The sequence below is a fragment of the Pseudovirgaria hyperparasitica genome, assembly GCF_010093815.1.
Source record: "Pseudovirgaria hyperparasitica strain CBS 121739 unplaced genomic scaffold EJ05scaffold_8, whole genome shotgun sequence".
Classification (NCBI taxonomy): domain Eukaryota; kingdom Fungi; phylum Ascomycota; class Dothideomycetes; order Acrospermales; family Acrospermaceae; genus Pseudovirgaria; species Pseudovirgaria hyperparasitica.
Window position 1 is genome coordinate 818,447 of NW_022985556.1, and position 20,992 is coordinate 839,438.

The window sequence follows — 20,992 nt, forward strand, 5'->3', positions numbered from 1 at the left end:
TGCGTGAAGCGTTTTTTCCGCCTGCTGACATTCCGACATAGACGGCTACGAATATCCCAGCCCGATCAACTGCCCGGAGATCTCAGCGATAGAGATGGAAAGGGCGGTGCGTGGTGCTGCCCCAATCAAGGCACCGGGAGTATATAGATGGCATCACTAACGCCCTCCTTCACCAGACTCTTCAGATCTTTCTACAGACACTGCGTGTCTTGTTTAACGCATGCCTGCGTCTGGGGTCTTGCCCGAAAAATTCCAAAGATGCAGCGACCATGGTTCTCAGGAAGCCTAGACAGAATGATTACATGCAAGCCAAGGCATACCGGCCCATCGCCCTGCCCAGCACGCTGAGCAAAGCGCTCGAGGCAGTCATTGCTCTACTCGATAAATAAGTTTGAAGGTGGCCAAGTGGGATTTCACTAGTAACCATCAGTTAGAAGTATTCTTCTATATGAAGGGGTAGTCTCAGCATTCCGGACACTGATTACGGCACTGTTTCTTCGAGTCCAGATTGCAGTGTGCGCCTACATATCGTCACGCAATTGATATTTGGCATGTGGGGTGTGTTGTCTTTCAAGCAGTTCTCATTGAGCAACTTTGAAGCGCGCTGGAAGTTTGGACCACAGATTCAGGAGAGTTCCATCGCTGATTGAAGTCTTAATCTATCCTCATCCGGCCTTTTGACCAATCGATATGCCTGAGGGGCTGGTGCCACGAATAAGTATCAAGGTTGAAGCTTTGGTATTTACAAAAGCGCTAGCTAGCACTGCCAGTTAACGGAGATTATACTTCAGTTTGCAAGACTTGCTTCAGAACAATGTTGACGCACAATGGTTAAGGGAGGTGTCTAGTCTGTGAGTTTTTAACATTTAACGGCAACGAAGCCGGCGAACAAGAATCTCGCCAAGACTAAGAACGCTGTGCCCAGGAGCATAATAGATCCCATGACCATCTGCGCGTATAGATAACCGCCGCTATGAGCCTGTATCAAAGCTCCAGCCAATGGTGGCCCTGCTAAGCATCCGACACTCAGCAAGGTGAACATCATGCCCACACGGACAGGGACCCTCGTTTTGTCCTTAGTAAGCGCAACAAGCGTTGATGGAAAGAGTGTCTGCACACTCGCACTCGCGAAGCCGTAGAAGATGGCCCACGTCCACATGCCGCTGGGGCTATGGACGCCCGCCCAAGCGAGATTCAAGATAGCTGTACAGAGGACAACAGGGACGAGGACGTTTAAGCCGCCGTAGAAGCGGTCGGCAAGCAGGGCTGGGATCAGACGGCCGGGGAGTCCAATGGCATTTAGGGTTAGGAGGAGGGAGAGAGAGGTCGTGGAGGAGACATGGAGGATGTCCTCGGCGAACGGGGTGGTCTGTCCAACTGTCAGTATTGTGTCCTAATTGTGTCACTTTAGGCAGGTCTACGCACGTAGTATAGCGCGAAATACATGCCTAGAACGGCAAGTACTAATCCAATTGCAAACGTGACAAACACACGATCAGTGAAGGCAGTCATGTCGATGATGCGCCTGGCATTACTACTTGGTGGGGGTTTCGGCTTCAGGAGTAGAACGGCGAACACTGAGTTCAGCATTATGACGAAACCCATTGTTCGCTGCGACCACTTAAAGCCTTGTGCGGGCAGCATCTGTTGTGCAATCAGTGGGAAGATCACACCGCCAGTGTTCAATCCCGACGCGATTGCTGCGATAGCAACAGCACGCCGCTTTACAAAGTATGAGCTCACGAGTCCCACAGTTGGAGCAAATGTCAGGCCCATGCCAACGCCTTGACAGAGACTTTGCGAGAGAAAGAAGTGCCAGTACTGTGTTCCCTCGGCGGATGTAAAGATACCCACAAGTTGCAGCACGATGCCAACAGCCAGAACGTGGCGGTAGTAGCCGGTAGTCAGAGCGTGCATAGAAAACGTGCTTAGGAAGAAGATCAAAAATAGCTGCACTGAACCTATCCATGAGACTGTGCTAGGAGAGACGCCGAGAGTTTCAGTGTAGTGAGCTTGGAACAGACCGTACGAGGTGATATAGCCCCATGAGTTGACTGTTAGGAGATGGCCACCAAGAACCTGCAACCAGGGCAGTAATCCTGTGTCAATATGCGGGTCGGCACTAGGAGCTGGTGCCTCTGAAGTTGATTTTCCAGGAGCTGTTTGTAAACAGTGTGAAGATCCTATGGATTGTCAGCTACTTATATCTGTGCATGTGGAAGTTTTACTAGCCTTTCTTAGTGCTATTGCAGGAACTAGCAGCTTTTTCAAGATCCATGTTACCAATACAAGGAGACTCAGAGAGTGGACCCATGAGCTATAGTATGAGCAATGTGTCCGGAGGTCTTTGGAGGAAGGCTTTCAAATATTTAGACAATGGAGATACTTGAGGGGCACAGTAAACGCTCTAGAGAAGGCTCAGCGTTTATAGTGCAATCTAGTCTGCCAAGTCATGTAGACCATTGATCGTGCGAGTAGTCATCCTTGATGATAGAGTAACCCAGACAGATATCTTTCATTCATTGGTGTAGAAGATGTCTGTGCTGCGTTTCATGTTTTCTTGCATCCATCGCAGAGAGCCTCGAGTGCCAAACGGCCGATGGATCTACACCGTCAAGTACCTAATTGCAGTTCGCTGTACTAGGAAGGTGGTTTCTGAGCCTCTGAAACGTGAGCATTTTGGGTCATCATACCTATAGGACATACCTATAGGTAGGTCTATAAATCCATGGTGCCGGTATTCCAAACTCATACCTGCTCTCATCTGGTTCACTCTACTTTTAAGCCAGGACTGAGATGGACAACGAGCCGAACCAGGGCTCGGCTCGACTTCGCTGGCAGCCTGGCCGAGAACTCATTCAATTCGGACCGAATTGTAGATTGAAGACGGGAGGTCAAGCATGAACGAGGTATAACTATGAAGATAACAAAGCCCACGCGTATCTTGGAGTTAGTACATTAATCTATCATAGAGATTCGAATATGGAGATCCACGGGCAGCGACGAAAAAGTGATTGTGATTGTTGATAGAGGTGGGGGACTACTTGGCAGGCTGAATCTAATCCCTTTCGAGTTAGCTCTGCCAATATATTTACGCATCGGCCCAGACAGTATTACTAGACTTAGTCATCTCATAATACACGGCTTCCAGTAGGGGCTGCAATGCAAGTGGTCTCTTTCTTCCATGACTAATATAGCCAGTTCCACTCAGCCTACCAAGGTGTTGTTATATTTAGTTTACTGTTGTAAAACACGACAATACCCAGCAAGAACCTGGTGTCAGCCTATTAAACGCGCGTATATACACGACCTCTCACAAGGTTTCCTATGTGTGTGTACACACACGCTGGTCCCGGCCCAACTTCTATTTACTTCACCTGACTAGCCCTTTCTTATAGTAGGTAGGTACCATTCTCTTGCTTGGAGGACCGCGACTGCTTCTTGATTTTTGAAGAAGATCTCTCAACGCCACTTTTCTCAAAGCTGTGTTCTGTCTTCTTCGTAAGTGTAACCTGTACATGGTTTATCAAGTTCGTCCCATGTTACTTCCCCGGAAGAGTCACCATTCCACATCAATTTCTCTATTGCTCTTTTCCTGCCAAGGCAGTTAAGCCATTTCAACAAACACTTTCGCGTCGCTCCAAAGTCACCATGCCGCCTTCCGGATGGGCATTGCTCCAGGAAACCATACGCGCTGAACTAGAACTGCTGCCTGACCGCCCAACGCCTTCACAGATACTTCCACCGCCCAAACAAGCTGCCGCGTCTCCATTTGATAATTCAACGGTTAGTGGCGTGGCGACCAAAGGACCTCTAAGAGAGATCAACGCGACCTCAGCAGCTACCAATCAATCAGTCCTTGACAGCGGAACTCACAGTATCTCCAACAGTACAACGGCACCTAAGCAAGAACAGGTCTCTCTCAATAACGAGACCGAACCGGTCGCAGACTCAAACGAAGTGGAACCCTCCAATTCTCAGAAGTCAGCCTCTAGCTGTACTCGAGTTCCCGATTGCTCCCTGGCACGCGGTGAACTGGCACCCCTCAATCAGACATTCTGTCCCATCTTACTGTTCAGCAAATTTCCATATTGGTTCATTTCCAGAGAGTTTTCGGAGCGCGTCGCGGACGCTTTCTTCAACGGCGGTAAGTTTTGGGAGAGGACTTGGGACTTGTAAGTAATAGTTCTGCTGGTTTCTGCTGCTGCCGTCTCTAGCTGCTGAGATATCCTTCTGACATCTCTAAGGTACTACTTCTGGGCACCGGAAGCGGCGAAGCCTCTATTCTTCATCACCGAACTTCAAGCTCAGCTACTGATCAACGAGATCAACGAAAAATTCAAGGATACTGGACTACAAGTAGTCTTGAGTGCCTCACAACGCCGCGAGAGTGGTCTGATCATCGACTTCTATGAGCCTCATCCACATCTTCGACCACGTTACCTAGGTCGATCCCACACTCGCGACGAGAACCAAAATATGACGATCAATGCGCCCTCGGCGACCTTCCGACCACGTCATGAGGCTGAAGTCAGCCCTCCAGATGACAATGAGTTGGAAGCATTCAAGGAGTGGTATGAAGAACAGGCGCAGAAGCAGAAGAGCAAGAGCAAGACCCTGAAAGCTAAGAAGAAGGAGGAGCGCATCATCATTCAGAAGGGTTGTGTCAAACAGCTCAAGCGCACTCAGCGCTATCTTGGACTCAGGCCGAAGAAGCCTATCCAGCCACTTCATGATCCAGCTCTGTCAAGTTTCACGCCTGCTGAGCGCGAAGCTGCACAAGCCCAATGGGAAATTGATACCTTCATACCTCCACTCAATGTACTCGAACCAACTCCCTATGATTTCGAGAACTCTGTTGTTTTCATCGCCATCGACGTTGAAGCTTGGGAACGCAACCACAAGGTCATTACCGAGGTCGGAGTATCCACTCTTGACACGATGGACCTGATCAACGTAGCGCCCGGCAAAGACGGCGAAGAATGGCGCAAGAAGATACGCACGCGACATATATGGATCAAGGAGAACATGCATCTGCGCAACCAGGACTTTGTACATGGATGCCCCGAGCGCTTCGAATTCGGCACATCCGAGCAAATCACCATGAATGAAGCCCGCCGCGAGATCGCAGCTTGCTTCCGCCCACCATACAGCTCTACCACGCGGCCAGATTCGACAATTGAACGTAACATCATCGTCGTCGGCCACGATCCCAACCAAGACATCCGCTACCTAGCCTCTATGGGCAGCAACCCACTCGACAACCGCGCCAACATCCTCGAGATCCTCGACACCGCAACCGTATACAAGACCTGGAAGCGCGAGACCCAAAGCACATCCCTCGGCTCCATCCTCTACAACTTCGGCATCGTCGGCTGGAACCTGCACAACGCAGGCAACGACGCCCACTACACAATGGAAGCACTCGTCGCCATGGCCGTGCGCGAAGCCACCCTCCACGGCACTAAAGCCCTCGAGCAACAGCGCGACCTGGAAAAAGCGACCAAAATCCTCGAGGCAACTACCTTGGCCGCAGTAGAAGCAGAGGAGAGGCTCGAGGGCTGGAGCTCTGCGGGCGAGGATGGTGGTGAGCCTGTCGCACCTGCAAAGGACGAGATTGTGCCGACGCCCGTGGCTGTCGTCGGTCGGGATGGTACTACGTACTATGATACTAGAGGGGGCGGTCGAGGCGCTCGTCGTGGTGGCGGTCCACCACGTACCAGAGGCTTCAGCCAGCAGCAGGGCAGTCAGCGTACTGATTCGGAACAGATGGTGAAGCCTGGATATATGGCGTCGACATCGCAGGAGCAGGACTGGTCAGGTCTTAATGCTGCCATGACCAGCCCGCGCCCGAACGAGCGTAGTTAGGGTAGTAGTGTTGACATGCATAGGTGAATCAACCCGTGTGTGCTGACGACAATACGTGTCACGAAAGCACGTGAATGACACTGATACAAAGGACACTTGCCAAGGGCGATCACTGCAAAAGAAAGAAAAAAAAGGACGAGCTCTTAAAGTGGAGAACTGTTTCATTAATGCATGTGCATGGAGCATGAACTACGATTGCAAAACTGTTGGTTCAGCGCTGGAGTTGCGGAAAAGCCTCTATTTTAATGCATGCGTAGGGCGTGATGGGTGGATGGATGGAAGTACAAGCAAGTGCTGAAAAGAAAACAAAAGCATTAATAGAAGGCGTTGGCTCTGCATTCTTTTTCTTTCTTCTCTTTCCATGGCATTAGGAGCTCTAGGAGCAATTGATAGAGCGCCGTCTAATAATACCCTATACCCCCTTTCCACACAGACACCTAGGCAACTAGTACTGGTAGCTAATTCGTGCTCGTACCTAAATTGCAAGTTATATTTATTACCTTAGGTTCAGTCAACTTTGCAGCTACCAAGGACGTCATTGTTGTAATCGGTTTACACGGTTAATACGCCGGTTGCGGTCATCGGCTCATGGCATCCTGTGAAACACTACAAGGAAGCGGGCTTGAAATGACTCATGACTATTATACGGACCTGAACCTCCCTACCTAAAAGTCCCGGTAGCGTAGCAGTGATGCATATGAAGCTGATGTACAGTCTTCCACGCGCGCGCTCGATCGCTCAACAACATTTCGTTCGGCTTCGAAAGAAACCATATATGCCCGGCACCGTCAATGCAAACCCAACCAGCCCACCTATACTCTCATTCATGTGCGTTGTGTTGCTTTTCGTCATCGGTCGTAAGATGCACGCTCTATCATATCATCCGTGCCACCCCTTTCACTTCTTGGTAGAATGCATCTCAACGTTCGATGCGGGTATTTAGAAAGTCTCCTCCTCGACTTCGCCCTCGGTCTCAGCGGGGATCTCAAAGCCCTCCTGGGCATAATGTCAGTTTCTGTGTCTAGGTACACACAAGCAAGGAAAGAAAAGAAATACCCTCGCTTACCTCGGTCGAGTACAAGATAGTCTGGATCTGCTTGAGTAGGCCACCCTCATCTTTCTCGAGCTCGGGCTCCGCCTCCATTGCTTGCTGGATCAACAGCTCAATGTCGCGCAGCTTGCTGAAGTAGAAGTCACGCTCGCGCTCGAGGCCGGTCACTGTCTCCTTAAGGACGTCGTTCTCCTGTCTAAGCTGTGCGCTGGCAGCGCCTCCGGCAGCAGCGCCTGCTTGTGGTGTTCGGGTACGTGGTGCGGCGCCGCCTGTAGGTGCACGGCGGGCTGCACCTCCGCCTGCACGTGGTGCGGCAGCGGCTGGGGGAGCTCCAGATGCCTTCCGTCGTGAGATAGCATCGTAGTCACCGCCAGGGAAGAACTGGTCCCAGTGGCGCTTGATCCACTGGAGGAACTCGAGGTTGTCCTGCATCTTACATTTTATGAGGGACTCGACAGGGACTGGGCGATCGACTTGGTGCTTGGTAAAGGTGTCTGTCCATCAATGGTCAATTATGACCGTGGAACAACCATGTTGCTAGCGTGACCTGGTGGGAAGAAGATAACGGAATTGAACGTACTCTGTAGTATCTTGAAGTTTTGTAGGTAGGCATATTCAGTGTTGACGTTGAACTTGACACGAGACATCGGTACATCAACTGAGTTTGCTGTCAGCGATTGCTTCAGCATCACCGAGTTGAACTATGATACGTACGGTAGATGCTGTCCATAATCTGACAGAAAGCAGCTCTATGTTTTTGTGTCAGCTATGCTACATGGGCGGTTTCCAGATATTTTTCCTAGGAAGCTGAAAACCGCGACCGCGACGTGCGATATGGCTCGTTGCAATGGCCGAGTTGAAGGGAAGATTGCTTCGCACCCTGTACCGCATTGCTCGACCTTGGTGACATTCAGTTGTAGAAGGCTATTTAACCATTGCAGGAGCTCTTGTCTACGGCACATATGTCAGCTCTCGATGAATTCCAGGGAGCGTAGAGGGACGGCTATAGGAGATTAGGCTGCAAGATCCGTACCTTGATTCTCCCATCTTGAGTGAAGCGACAATTCGTGTCGTAAACAATAAGAGTCAACTAGCGATGAGAACGGACTTAACAAGACTGAGTATATAGCGGTGGAAGGTCGGTATATGTAACAGCGAGCAGGTTCTGGTAAGAAGATTCAAAGTGTTTTGCCTGCAGAAAAGATGCGTTGTGTTGATGAAGCTCATTCGTTGGCGGGGATATGATCGCCCACGCGCTAAAATTCCACACGCCCCTCGCACGTGATGACGCGCTGGCCGGTAAAGTTACGAAGTCTTTCGGGACGCGGCAAAATTATCTGTTCGTCGGAGCGAACGGGGATTGCAGACTAGAAATAACGTCACGCTTGGGAGTCACTGAAAACCTGGAGAATGCCCTTGATTCGATCTTATTCGTTTCAAACTGAGTCTGCAAGCAGGGTAGGTATATCCATCTAAACGCCTCCTACACTTCAATTGTAGAAATGCCTTCACACGTTGTGTATCAACTCATGCACTGTACAAACATCTTATCTGCATCCTTAGCCTGAGTGCCTTTCAGCGTCACTTGACTTGGCCTCTCCATCAAATCGAACAGGGGCCCTAGTCCTCTTGAATTCACCAAATAGTGATACAGCTACCCATGCGACAAAGACGACTCCAGCGATCACACCGTAGGCAATCTCACCACTCTTTGAGTTGTCAGCCAGCTTCAAACCCAGTCCACCGTTGATCATGCCGAGGGTGATGAGAGCACGACCAAGCCAGATATGAGCGTGAGAGACGATAGTGCGGCGTCCATGCTTCTTGTAGCCGAGATGGTGCAAGAATCCACCAATAGGTTGGACCCACATGAGAGCAAAGACAACGAGACCGATAATGGGATGATATTCGGAGAGCTAAGATGGGTCAGAAAGGTATGTTTGCGTGTAGATCGACCAACTTACGTAGTTGAGCTTTGTCGCAATGTAGATTCCCAGACCAACAGCAGCGGTGAGCAGGAAGAGTGCCAGCATCTGAATCCCAGCATGCACCCAGATCAATCCCGAGAAGCTAAACAGACGGATAGTTATAGAGCCCAGCGGGAAGAAAATGACCATTGCAAGCGATGCTAAAACACCGTGAGCAATAAGCATGGTCATAGAAAATGGACCACTAGACGGCTCTATCTGGTTTCCTCCATTGCCATTGCCATTGCCATTTCCATTGCCCTGACCGCCACCGGTCGATGGTGGAGGAGTGGTGTTACTATCGACGAATGGATTGACGCTGCTGCCACCTTTAGCTGAGGTCATGTCCCAGTTGAATGCGGCATGCGCTGTGTTGTGCTGTCTGATCGTTGCAGATGTATCGTCAGAATTGATACTAGAGCCTGTGTATGCCGCATGGATCCAGCTTGCTTGGTTATCCGTGAAATCCATAGTACCTCCACTCCAGGAGTTGCAGCTGGAGCCTGTCTATGATTAGCATTGAGGTGGATTTGGAATGAGACTTGGTACATTTGAAATTGGCAATCATCATGCCGTCACTAACGCCGGTCCCTTCGAGCATGGTGATTTGAGCATCAGCGTTGTGACGCGGCATGATATAGCCAGTTCCGATGCGCGGCGAAACGGTGACGTTGCTTCCGTCGCCCGAGGTATAGGCCACGAAGATTTGAGCACCGTCCATGCCACGGCCTTGACCTACTGCAACCCATGAGTAGGACGTTGGCGCCTTGATTTGCAGAAAGATGTCGCCATTGCCGCTTTGGGCAGTAGACTGTGGAATGTTAAGTTGATAGCAAATGTCATCATAACATTGCTCTGACAGCTGAGCCAGAGCTGTAGCGCCTGTGGGGAAGTTAGTTTGATGCGCAGAAAGGAAGTAGAGGGAGCCATACTCAAGCCCAGCAACGATGTAAGGATAGATGACTTCATGTTGCGATGGATGATTAGGTGTGAGGCGGCGGCAAGGAATGTTGAACAAGGCTGAATGAGAGAGCAGCTTCGGACAGGGTGAGTCCTTGAGAGAAGGCTCGACGGCGATAGTGTTGTTTATAGATGGCAGGAGCGATGCGGAGATGTATGCCAGAGAGCCTTTGAGCCGGCGAGATAGCAGACGTAAGAAAAGGAAGCCCAACTGCTGGGCTGACGCAGAACGAGAAGAATGATAAAGAGCCAAGAACGGCGAGGTAAGACCAGCAGGGCTGGGATAAGTAATAGAAGAGAGGCTGAAGGCTGATGTATCGTTAAAAGACAAAAAAGGCAGGGAGATTATGAGACGCCGGTTAGGGCGATACCCGAACGGTGACCAGTAGTAGTGCGAAGGGCAAAGGGTAAAGTGTGGAGTGAGTGAATCAAGATGGCTGTGCGGGCCGCGCGATTGAGCAGACTGTGACTAGGCTGTGCTATGTATACCTACCTGCCCTTGTGATGCCTGCTGGTGCTTGTAAGTCTGAACACAGAGAATGGTAAATGCAATCATTACGCATGCTATATCTATCATACATGTGGGCAGAGTCCAGGAGCAGAGAAAAGAAAAAGCCACCAAGGCTCGTCCAGTCGCGCACCGGGAAAACACGCTGATGCGACGATGCAGCCAAGCGGCATGGCGGCAGGGCCCACCCAGCATCCTGACCAGCCATGAACGGATGAGATTGGACAGAAAAAGACAGACAATGAAGTGAATCCGCAAAATGAGGAGGTCCATGAGGTCCAGATGCGGAGCCAGTCTAGCCTTCAGCGGAGAGCCGGTGATTAAATTTAGTTGAATGACACCAGAAGCATTTCAATAAGATGGTTGAGTTCGACCAGAATGAGAAGAGCAGGCATCTATATCGAACCGTGTCGGGCGATACAGGATGAATACATGTCATCACTCGGGCTTTGCCTAATACCTGGCATTATTAGTTGTCTGAACAGGCGCCGAGTAATCAGGAATCGTGCTTTGAAGTCTTGGGAGCGAGAGATGAGGTGTCGTCGAGGCGGAGCATGAACCAGGGGTTTGTGCGCGTCCAATCAGACGAGGGCTATTTGCAAGGGGCTCTGTCAAAACAACTAAAGATGCATCCAACGCCCAGGCGCAAGACGCACGACGAACGAGTCTTGTCACTTTGAAACCTCAATGTTTTACAAGCCCTTTGCCCTCATATAGTGGACTGCCTACATTACGCGTCTTGCCTTGGCGCATCATCCTCAGCTCTGATTCCTGACTGCTGCTTATCAACACTCACGGAAGAGTCCCGTCCGCGGATCGGACTACTTGAACGTCCAGCATCCTGCTTGAGGTCCATAGTTACCGACCGCTGTTGCTGTCCACGGGGCATATCTCCACTCCACATGCCATCGTCCACACTCAACACCATCTAATCGCTCGACCATGATTTGCCTGCTGGGTGCTAGGCGCAATGGACTTGCCATGGACTAGAGTAGTTGGGATCATGGAAGCTCGAGATGCCGTACAAGAAGGCTAGGCCAAAAGCAGATACCACTCCAGGAAGCCCTAGGTCCACTGATACCTAGGTAGGTATCAAGTATCAAGTTCAACATCTCGCCACTGTTACTTCCCTGTTCTGGATTAGTTCACGTAGTTTCGCGACGGTTGGAATATAAGAACAAATATATTGCGGGGTAGCGCGATCTTCTCACCTATACACACACCTACGTCGGACGTCGATCGCGCACCGCCTGGTTGCGTGTGCACGTCTGCCGAGGATATGCTGTACGCGGGTTCCATGATGATACACCGGTCTAATTACCGTACCTTGCACCTATGCCATCTATCACGCACTTTGCTCATTGACTGCTCTTAGAACTGGTGCTTGGTGCATAGTCTTGCAATGATCCAACCTTATCAGGAAAATTTTGGCATCGCGTGACCATTGGAGATGCATTTGTTATGTAGAACATGCGTATTCGTGTGATGATCACATAATTTCGCACACTCACACAGCAGTCACACCAACGAATAGTCGATATCAATGTCCAAATCGCCGTCCTCGGCGATGCCTCATTGTTTTATCTGATCCCTCGATCGTAGCGCCTACCGATGGACAGGCTTCTATGCCCGCACGCTCCAAACGTTAGGTGCTCGTGTAACGCCTCTAACGTTTCCAAAATAGGCCTTAGATCACAATGCAGTGGTCTGGTCATAGCATCGTGTTCTGTTATATGACATTTGACAAGGTTAATTATTGTAAGCAAGTGTAAGCCTACCAATATTAGCAGGGATCACCTTCACCTTCCTGCACATTGCAAATATGAGCTAATCATGCAGAAATAGACTCCTCCGACTGTCAGATTGCCAACCGTAGCATAGTACTCGTCAATTCTTCCCTTTCGATCTACATGGCACTTCAGACATCCATCCTTCTGGAAGCCTTACTCTACAGTCATAATATATATCTTTTGAGTGTCGTATTGAGCGTTGGTACTGCCCCGTTACTAGAGGTCCACTTCATCGCGACATTAATCTCTATGAGACGTCTACAGATTCCTGCTCATCTTCCCGAGGTTTTGCAGCTCGCTATTAACTACATCCCGCTATGTGCTTCAGTGATCCTGCGACAATGTTGAGAATCGCTAACAAACGAGCAAATGTTTCGGCAAGATCGCTGCGGAACAGTCCGTCCTCATGTCAGAGAATAAGTCATTGACGGTTGGGCACTTTGCAAACTGCTATTATCGCAGTCTGAGGCATTAAGGTCTTGATGACTGGAAAGTAGTATATGAATACAATTGCATTTCTCCTACTCTTACAATGCCCGAATCAAGATCGTGGCTTAAGCTGATAGCTAATAATAACGAATGAATAGTTGGACCCGCTAAGTCCGGAGCGCCACCTGACGTCTTTAGCCCCGTACCAGTACCTGACGCCTGAACCCTGAGCTCCACTACCAAACCACGATTGCCTACAGGAATTGTTTCCTTCTCACAAGAAACTCTAGATGAGCATCCCTGCTTAGGCATCCTCATAACACTGTTGATAACCAGCGAGCAAACCGTCGCTTACAGAACTGCCTGCATCGCAAGTAATTATAAAGCAGCAAAATACACCGAAGAAATCGTCATGTCTCCGCCTCGCGAGATCACAATACCAATAACCTCCACCACCTCCGACGCAAAGCCATACACCCTCTATCACATCCGCGTTGCACAACCAAACTCCCTAAGACACAACATCCAGAAAAAGCGATACTCCGAATTCACCGATCTCAACACGGCTCTCCACAGCCAGACGGGCAGCTACCCACCCGCCTCACTACCGGCAAAGTCCTGGTTCGCACGCACAGTCAACAATGCCGAACTCACAGGAGAGCGCCGTCGAGGACTCGAGACATACCTGAAGGAAATCGAAAAAGCAATCGACTCAAAATGGAAGAACGCGCCTGCATACCGGGAATTCCTGGGTCTGAACGACGAAAGTAGCGCGACGGACAGGCTGAGCAGTGCTGTTGGCTCCTCCAAGACACCCGAGATCAGGACCGCAAGCGCCTGGCTCGACACGTATGCCGAGCTCAAGACGAAGCTCCAGCAAGCGCGTCTCTTCCTAACCAGGCGCGAGCAAGCCACGAGCCCAGCAACGCAGAACGATGCCTCCGTAAACGCGAAGAAATGCCTCATGCAGGCCTCCAGTTTCATAATGGCCCTGGAGTCTGGCCTTGCACTGCTGAGCGGGAAGAAAGGCACCACGGACGACGGGGGCTGGGCGATTGAGCGGCTCGGCGACGGCGAGATACGGCGGCGCAGAGACATGATTAGCACGGCGAAGAAGGAACGGGAGGGCCTAGACGGCGTTCTGAGTGCGGCTATACCGAGTAGGAACGCACATACGCCGCGTCCTGGATCGTCTTCTTCGTCAGGTCCGGCTCTCCAGGACGCCAAGGCTAGCCTGTTCCAGGGCAGCAGTATTGGACAATCGTCGCGGAGAGTGTTGGGTGCACCGAAGGAGACGGAGAGGACGCGGGAGTTGGATAACGAAGGGGTGCTGCAGCTGCAGAAACAGATCATGCAGGAGCAGGACGAGGATGTGTTTGATTTGACAAAGGCAGTGCGACGCATGAAGGAGATGGGAATACAGATCAACGAGGAGCTGCATGACCAGAACGAGTTACTGGAAATGCTGGATGGAGACGTGGAGCGCGTGGATGGCAAGATACGGATTGCCAACAAGAGAATGAACAAGATCAAGTGAGATCTCCTGAGTCGATGATGAGATTCTCTATGGAATGGATGGTCCAACACGACTGCATTGAACAGGCGTCTTTGTGCATTTCAGCGATCATCGTTATTAGCTTATGAGCCTTTTCAACTCTCAGGTCATCCACCAAGACCGCACATTGATAGTCTGGATGGTATAATATATGTAGATGTACAGATGGGAGTAATATATACAATGTAGGAATACGCTCAAGGCGATCATCCTGTCACCCATATGGAGTGGTGAAGCACCCAGGTAGTATGCCCAAGCCGTAAGAAACGCCGCGCTGATGCTCCTCTCTGCTACTGACTTCGCACCACATTTTACATCCTTTGCCATAGCCCCATATCATACAGTCTCCTTCCCTCTCCTTCTCCCTCCCTCAGCCCCCTAAACATTCTTCTCCATAAAATCCTTCGCCTCGTTGATCTTCGTCGCCAAATACGGACTCCCACCGCGATCAGGATGGTTCAGCAGCATCATCTGCCGATGCTTCTTGCGCACCAGTTCCTTTGTCGTGCCTCGCTCCCTACATCTCGTCAGTCACATCATATTCCATCGCATGTCCTGTCCGCAGACGTCTTCGTGTGATATCGCTCCGTGGCTGTACGTACTGTAGCCCCAGTATCAGCGCGGCCTCCCGCCGGTTCATCTTGCTCTCGAAGCCGCCCTTGTAGAACGCCTTGCCGAAGCCTGCGGAGCCTTTTGCGCGCCCGACCATCCATGCTCGGCCCTGTTGATGTGTTAGATGCGTGTGTATGTGTGTGCTAGCGAGCGAGCGTGAGAGCAAAGATGAAAGCGACAGAATAAAGAGCTGATGCTAGAGGAGATGTGGAGGGGAACAAGGACATACGACAAACGCAGCAGCCGCAACACCAACACCGATTGCAATCGCGCCGACCATGGTGATGCCCTGCTTTTCTTCCTGGGCTGCTCCTTCGGGGGACGACTGGCTGCGCGGGGGCGGGATCGGGCGATGCGCGAGGGACATGTGTATGTGGTGACGTTTACCAGGAGAGGTGACGCTTTCGAGAAAGTCGGAATCGCTACGATGTGCAGAGAATGAATGAGATGAGGTTTTTTTCCGGAGGACGTCCTAGATGGTTTCGACCATCGGGACGAGTAATTACTGCTTGGGCGGAGCGGAGGAGATCGCCCGTGCCGGAGCTTAGCCGCGGCCGCCCAGTCAGGTCCCCAGCTCGCGAAGAAAAAGTTGCATATCGATAAACTAAAACTACATCTTCACCGCACCCACGCACACACACTCAACGGCACTGCGTTGAGTCGTTCAAGATGAGGTAATTGCGCGCTTCTACTCATAATGGCCGTGAGAATGCCCTGCTAACCCTAAACAGGATCGAGACTTGCTATTTCTGCTCGCAGCCGGTGTACCCCTCCAAAGGTATATACATCCACACACACACACACACACACATCCAGCCAAAGACAGAGACCGAAGCCCACGAACACGAACATAATCTAACACAAACCTCCCAAACGCAGGAATAACATTCGTCCGCAACGACGCCCGACTCTTCCGCTTCTGCCGCTCAAAATGCCATAAAAACGTAACTCCCCCTTTGCCTCCCTTACTTTCCCTTTAATAAACCCCAAAACCCAACGAAACTAACTCACCTCCCCCCTCAAACAGTTCAAAATGAAGCGCAACCCCCGCAAACTAGCCTGGACCAAATCCTTCCGCCGCGCGCACAACAAAGAGCTCGCCGTCGACAGCACCCTCCTCTTCGCCGCCCGGCGCAACGTGCCCACGCGCTACAACCGCGACCTCGTCGCCAAAACCCTCAAGGCCATGGCCCGCGTCGCCGAGATCCGCAAGAAGCGCGAGCGCGTCTTCTACAGACGGCGCATGGCCGGGAATAAGGAGCGGCAGCGCGCCGCGGATCGGAAGCTGGTGCGGGAGAATCAGCATCTTTTGCCGGTGGGCATGAGGGATGAGGTTAGGAGGGTGTTGGAGGATGGTGATAAGGAAGAGGAGGTCGTGGGTATGGAGGTTGAGGGGCAGGAGGAGGTGCTGAGTGAGGTGGAAGTGGAGGAGGAGGAGGAGGAGGAGTTGAGGGTCAAGGCGCCGAAGAAGGCGGTTAAGAAGAAGCAGAAGCTTGTGCGCGGGAGCGGGCCTGAGGCTATGGAGGTGGATGGATGAACGTTGGAGCTGGAGCCGAGAAGAATATTTTTCCACGGTGTAGTGAGATCCCCCCCTTTTTCTCAGTAGTTGGCATTGCAAGGAGTTTTCGGCGCAGATTTGACGGGGCAACGGGGCAGAGCACCTCGGAAAGAAAAGACCGGGTTTTTCAATTGGCTTTGTTCTAGGTAGAGCCGCCCACATTCCCTAGCAGGACTACCTATATACACATGTGTGTACGTATGTGTATGGAAAGCCGTTGACTTTGACAAAAGCCGAGTACATCATATATATCGGACGTGCGTTGTAGTTCGATAATAGATCTACAGGCAGGCAGACACCCGTGTGCTATGTACAAGAGCAGCAAGATACGAGACGCGGTGGAACGGATCTCTCTTCTCTGCAGGAAACCTAGATAGTACAACAAAGGACGAGGAAAAAGCTGTAGATGTACAAGGCATCAACGTCGTGATTCCCGTGAGACACATCCTAGTAGCGAGCATGTACGCTCAAAACATGCCAGGCATGGATGGACAAGACCAAAATAAAAAAACAAGCACACTCCCCACCCACGCCAGTCGTAAACGTCCATCGTCAGTCCTTCATTTTCTTACATTGACCACCAGGGCTCTCATGGCTCTAATTTTACTTCTACGCATCAATCACTACCACTTCTATTAGTGCGTCCCATTTTCGCCGTTACTATTACCATTAAGTACCCCGGTCATGCCTATGCCGTCAAAGCCGCCTTCGCCCTGCATGTCTGCCCAGTCCCACTCGAGCGTCATGGGCATCTGCCACAACTCCTGTGGTACAAATGGTTGCTGGAACGAATTGCCCATATCCATACCACCAGGACCGGTACCAGGCGTGTTGGGTGAGTAGTTTGCGCCATTAGTGCCGTTACCGTTGGTCATAAAAGATGATGGAGGCATATCAGAAGAAGATGGCATGTTGCCCATGTTGCTGTCGCCGTTGATATCGGCGCCCCAGCCATGTAGAGAGTTGTGGGTAAAGTTGGGGGAGAAAGGGAATGGCTGTATGTTGTTAGTTATGTTTCCACGCCAGTAATCGCCATGATAATATGGTGAAACTTACCGGGTCCGACGTGTCCGAGTACGCACCGGGCGTCATGCCCGGCCCACTCGGCCCAAATCCGTTCCCATTCACTGGCGTCACAGGTGTGTTGAAGCCTTGCGACTGCCTTCTCTCGTTATTTTGCGGCGTAACGTGCGGGCGTGGCACGTCAAGATGCGGTGGTGCGGAGCCATTTTTAGATGCGTCTTTGTCTACGTGATTCTTCCTCTTGCGTCGTGATGAGGTTTCTCGATCAGCTTTTTCGCAAACAACCTTGGCAATGCGTTCAAATTCGGCGCACACGCTTAGCATGCGCTTCACGCTTGAGTCGGACTCGTACGAGAGCTTTGACAGGAAGCTGACGACGCTGTTCATGAGTTTGAGGTCTGAGCGTGTGCGGGTGTCTTGTGGATTTTGAAGGATGTTGGCGAACAGCGTGACGAGAGCGGACACGGGAAAGTAGATGATTAGCCAGACGCAGGAGAAGTCTCCTGCAGGTACGTATTTAATCAGATGTATCGATGCTCGAGCAGCTTGCACACAGAGTGTAGCTGATGAGAAGACTCTTGGGTTTAGTGGTCTAGCGTTCAGTCCTTGAATTGCGAAATTAGACAGTCTACTGGTCCAGTAGCCGTGGTGGACGGACATGCGGTGGATGGTGGTAAGGCAGTTGTAGTACGAGAAATGCAGTACGACAACATGTAGGACGAGCGGCGTGTGAGCAGCTTTGATCTCATGCTCTGGACGGAAATCCATAGGTATCCCGTCTTTCCAGTCTTCCAACTCTCTATCAAGTTCGCCAATCGTGTTCAGTAGCTCTCCATCAGACTGCTTAGCGGCCTTGCAGGAATATAAGCCTCTGTACACTTTGCTCTCGATTACAGCAAACGTGCACATCAACCTGAAGAGGTTGACTTTGCCTTTGCCGTCGGCTAATGGAATGTTGCCAATGTTGTCTGGCGGGTCTTCACTTGGCAGTTCAACATTCATGTCATCGTCATCCTGGATTGGAGGTCGTCCAGATCGTAGACATATATCGCGGTCGAGCATGTACGCTATCCAAAACACCCGCTTCCGTTGCTCGATCTCGCCAGGGCTGAGGTTAAACCCGGAGCCTCGCTTATGCAGGCCAATGCTGTGCGACAGGCGAATCGCAGCGGCAACTAGGAAGAATGACGGCTGCGGATTGGGTGTTCCCATCAAGAACAGAGCCATACCAAGGAGTGCTTGGACGCTGAGCAAGTCAGTATTGCGGATCGTTAGTTCCGACTGAACTGCCATGGCGTTCTTGAGATAGCCCCAAGCTTTCTGGTCTTCTTCCTGGGGAACAAGATTGCTCATGACGCGGAGTCTGTGAGCGATAGCCAGAGCCACATTAAAACTTGCCCACCAACCAGAGCCTTCATAGGGGTCGCGTTCATAATGCTTGTCCACCAAGTGCATAAAGGTGGGCTCATGGAATAATGGGAACATGCAGTTGAAGTTTTCGAAGAAATCCTTCAGCAGCGACAAAGCTTCATGTTTCGGTGGTAATTGTTTGTAGACTTTTCGGTCGAAGATGTCGCGGAACACGTCTGGTTTCCAATGAATCCACTTATTATCCTCGATAGAAGCAGTTGAAATCATCTCCTGGAAGGACGCGTCCCCCGTCTTTTCATTCACCCATTGTATGCCCTTCGGAGAGAAGATGGAGAAACCTGAAGATGAACCGATGTATCTCGTCTCGCCACAATTATTCGTCACAAGCGAGCACATCATGTCTGAGAGAGCTTCCACCTCTTCTTCTTTCCGCTCTGTCTCCGGTTGTGGCGTTTGTTCCTGCACAGACTTCGCTCTACCTGGCTGAGGTGATGTGACGGTGCTTTTTGGGCTTGCCACTGAGGGCGGCTTAGAAGCTGTCTTGGAGGTTTCTTGCATGCCTTCACTTGAGCTGGGTCGCGCATCAGTTAGAGACTCGTCTTCTCCTCCTGGTGAAGTGACTTTTGGAGATTTCTCGCTCGACTGTTTTGTAGTAGTACTGCTCTTTGCCTTCTCAACGAGACGCTTTTCCAATGTGCCCAGGTCTGTGCGTCCGTCGTCTTCTTCAGAGAGCAGACCGGAAAGGCGCAAAAGTGATTCCATACGACCTAGGCGGTTCTCGAGACCTTCGATATACTTGGCACTAGCATAAACGTTAGCGAGCATACAGTCATAGAACACAGAAACAGCATACCCCTTGGGTGGTTGCCTCTTCTTCTCCACTTGCGTAAAGACGCATTCTGTTTTGTAATTTTGGCAATGCGTACACGACGGCTGTTTGCCTGCGCACTGTCAGCGTGGCGAGGCAAGTGAGTGCGTGTGTTGACTGACCGTCGCACTTGATCTTCTTTCTCCTGCATTGGTCGCAGGCGCGAGCTATTCTCCTCCTCTTGGAATCACCTTGATCACCGCCCTCGTAGTTCAGATCATCTTCGTTGAACATGTTGCCAGAGAGGGAGGGGGGCATCTGGGTGGCATCCATGTCGTAGTTCCCAAAGATTCTCGGTGGCTGATTGACAAGAGGAGGTCCTTGCGGTAGACCGTGCATGAACGCGATGCCGTTCTGATCCATTGCTGAAGCGTCCATGTTCGCAATAGCTGGAGGCACGAAGGGGTCGATGAAGCTGGAGTGAAGCTGCAGACAGCAACAGCTGAACGTGTGAGAGAGGCGACGGTCGGATGGCAAGACGTATATTCGACAAGTACAACAAAGTCTGTATGTAGTGCTTACGGGCGGGACGTGAGGGGCGGTCGATGAATAATACAGGGCCGATGCCTGTCACCGAGTCGTAGTTCAGGGATAATGGGTATAACGCAATGGCGTTGCAGGACAAAGTGTGAAGCTATCAATCAACACGCGTAGTATCCGGATGCCGGCACCAGGATCAGAGACGAGGTAGAAAAGAAGGCGATTGAGTGAATGAAGTGAAGAGTGGCCAAAGGGACCGACCGGACGAAAGCGACCGGATCTGAAGAGAAAGTACTTCTTCACTCTAACCATTATTGACCAACCCAGCTAGGTAGGCGTAGGCCACAGCTAGCTATAATAGTACCTAGGTAGGGAGTAATAAGCAACTTTAGCTGGGTAGATGGGGTGATGATGCAGCTGCAGGTTCGTGGGTCTTCGGGGGGGTCTTTAGGGTGTTCTTTGGGGGGTTCTTGGAGGCTGGAGGGGCAGTGTTGGAGCTGCAGCTAATTCATACTACTAATTAGTAATTACAGCTGGAGTCTTGTCTACTGTATCTGGTATATAGATTGGATGGGCTATGATTCTCCTTCTTCACTGTTTCTCCAACTGTAAAATATACTCCTTTGATTTTCATGATGATGGTAGAATCTGGAGGCACAAAATGATCATCATGGTCCGATTTGGGGCTGTGCAGTCCACGGGTGACGGGTGCACCTCTTGGTCCCTCGCATGTTCCTCGCGTGGCCGCCCCTCTCCTGTATACGGTGAGTAATACCCAGGGGTCTAGAGTCTACCTACCTTAGACTACTTAATCATATATAATACACACACGTACGTAACTAGCACTGTAGGCCGCTTACCAGATCGGTTCATAACATGGAAGTCATCGTGTTGTTCAGCCTTCGTGTTGCCAGCACACGCCCAAGAAACCATCTAGTCATATTACAGTACT

General features: G+C 51.0%; 9 protein-coding genes across 9 annotated transcripts; 4 read left to right on the plus strand and 5 right to left on the minus strand.

The window, feature by feature from the left end:
* Nucleotides 1-360: 360 nt before the first annotated feature.
* EJ05DRAFT_476323 (MFS general substrate transporter) lies at nucleotides 361-2,742 on the minus strand. Its single transcript, XM_033744003.1, has 4 exons — nucleotides 2,694-2,742; nucleotides 2,233-2,640; nucleotides 1,426-2,183; nucleotides 361-1,369 (listed from the first exon to the last, which is right to left on the minus strand). Exons 2-4 carry the CDS (start codon nucleotides 2,276-2,278, stop codon nucleotides 860-862), a joined length of 1,314 nt encoding a protein of 437 aa, XP_033600499.1. The 5' UTR covers nucleotides 2,279-2,640; nucleotides 2,694-2,742; the 3' UTR covers nucleotides 361-859.
* A 909-nt stretch (nucleotides 2,743-3,651) lies between these two features.
* Nucleotides 3,652-5,868, plus strand: EJ05DRAFT_531830 (uncharacterized protein; the record flags this gene model as incomplete). The annotated part of the gene is made up of 4 exons (XM_033749046.1): nucleotides 3,652-3,786; nucleotides 3,982-4,175; nucleotides 4,248-5,587; nucleotides 5,678-5,868. 4 exons carry the CDS (start codon nucleotides 3,652-3,654, stop codon nucleotides 5,866-5,868), a joined length of 1,860 nt encoding a protein of 619 aa, XP_033600500.1.
* A 939-nt stretch (nucleotides 5,869-6,807) lies between these two features.
* EJ05DRAFT_493018 (uncharacterized protein) lies at nucleotides 6,808-9,607 on the minus strand (the record flags this gene model as incomplete). Its single annotated transcript, XM_033746087.1, has 7 exons — nucleotides 6,808-6,864; nucleotides 6,935-7,413; nucleotides 7,500-7,586; nucleotides 7,634-7,685; nucleotides 8,533-8,835; nucleotides 8,884-9,382; nucleotides 9,429-9,607. 7 exons carry the CDS (start codon nucleotides 9,605-9,607, stop codon nucleotides 6,808-6,810), a joined length of 1,656 nt encoding a protein of 551 aa, XP_033600501.1.
* A 1,405-nt stretch (nucleotides 9,608-11,012) lies between these two features.
* Nucleotides 11,013-11,668, minus strand: EJ05DRAFT_476326 (uncharacterized protein). Its single transcript, XM_033744004.1, has one exon. The coding sequence runs from the start codon at nucleotides 11,280-11,282 to the stop codon at nucleotides 11,085-11,087; it is 198 nt and encodes a 65-aa protein (XP_033600502.1). The 5' UTR covers nucleotides 11,283-11,668; the 3' UTR covers nucleotides 11,013-11,084.
* Nucleotides 11,669-11,886: 218 nt separating this feature from the next.
* Nucleotides 11,887-12,582, plus strand: EJ05DRAFT_476327 (uncharacterized protein). The gene is made up of 2 exons (XM_033744005.1): nucleotides 11,887-12,122; nucleotides 12,200-12,582. Exon 2 carries the CDS (start codon nucleotides 12,265-12,267, stop codon nucleotides 12,490-12,492), a length of 228 nt encoding a protein of 75 aa, XP_033600503.1. The 5' UTR covers nucleotides 11,887-12,122; nucleotides 12,200-12,264; the 3' UTR covers nucleotides 12,493-12,582.
* Nucleotides 12,583-12,985: 403 nt separating this feature from the next.
* Nucleotides 12,986-14,110, plus strand: EJ05DRAFT_439041 (Phox-like protein; the record flags this gene model as incomplete). The annotated part of the gene is made up of 2 exons (XM_033741856.1): nucleotides 12,986-13,733; nucleotides 13,779-14,110. 2 exons carry the CDS (start codon nucleotides 12,986-12,988, stop codon nucleotides 14,108-14,110), a joined length of 1,080 nt encoding a protein of 359 aa, XP_033600504.1.
* A 150-nt stretch (nucleotides 14,111-14,260) lies between these two features.
* Nucleotides 14,261-15,195, minus strand: EJ05DRAFT_476328 (uncharacterized protein). Its single transcript, XM_033744006.1, has 3 exons — nucleotides 14,970-15,195; nucleotides 14,731-14,849; nucleotides 14,261-14,645 (listed from the first exon to the last, which is right to left on the minus strand). Exons 1-3 carry the CDS (start codon nucleotides 15,105-15,107, stop codon nucleotides 14,507-14,509), a joined length of 396 nt encoding a protein of 131 aa, XP_033600505.1. The 5' UTR covers nucleotides 15,108-15,195; the 3' UTR covers nucleotides 14,261-14,506.
* A 139-nt stretch (nucleotides 15,196-15,334) lies between these two features.
* EJ05DRAFT_375730 (uncharacterized protein) lies at nucleotides 15,335-16,609 on the plus strand. Its single transcript, XM_033741186.1, has 4 exons — nucleotides 15,335-15,414; nucleotides 15,472-15,518; nucleotides 15,620-15,684; nucleotides 15,768-16,609. The coding sequence occupies exons 1-4, from the start codon at nucleotides 15,410-15,412 to the stop codon at nucleotides 16,275-16,277; spliced, it is 627 nt and encodes a 208-aa protein (XP_033600506.1). The 5' UTR covers nucleotides 15,335-15,409; the 3' UTR covers nucleotides 16,278-16,609.
* A 324-nt stretch (nucleotides 16,610-16,933) lies between these two features.
* On the minus strand, nucleotides 16,934-19,938 carry EJ05DRAFT_500573 (uncharacterized protein; the record flags this gene model as incomplete). Its single annotated transcript, XM_033747014.1, has 4 exons — nucleotides 16,934-17,293; nucleotides 17,355-19,494; nucleotides 19,546-19,633; nucleotides 19,683-19,938. 4 exons carry the CDS (start codon nucleotides 19,936-19,938, stop codon nucleotides 16,934-16,936), a joined length of 2,844 nt encoding a protein of 947 aa, XP_033600507.1.
* Between the last annotated feature and the right edge of the window lie 1,054 nt (nucleotides 19,939-20,992).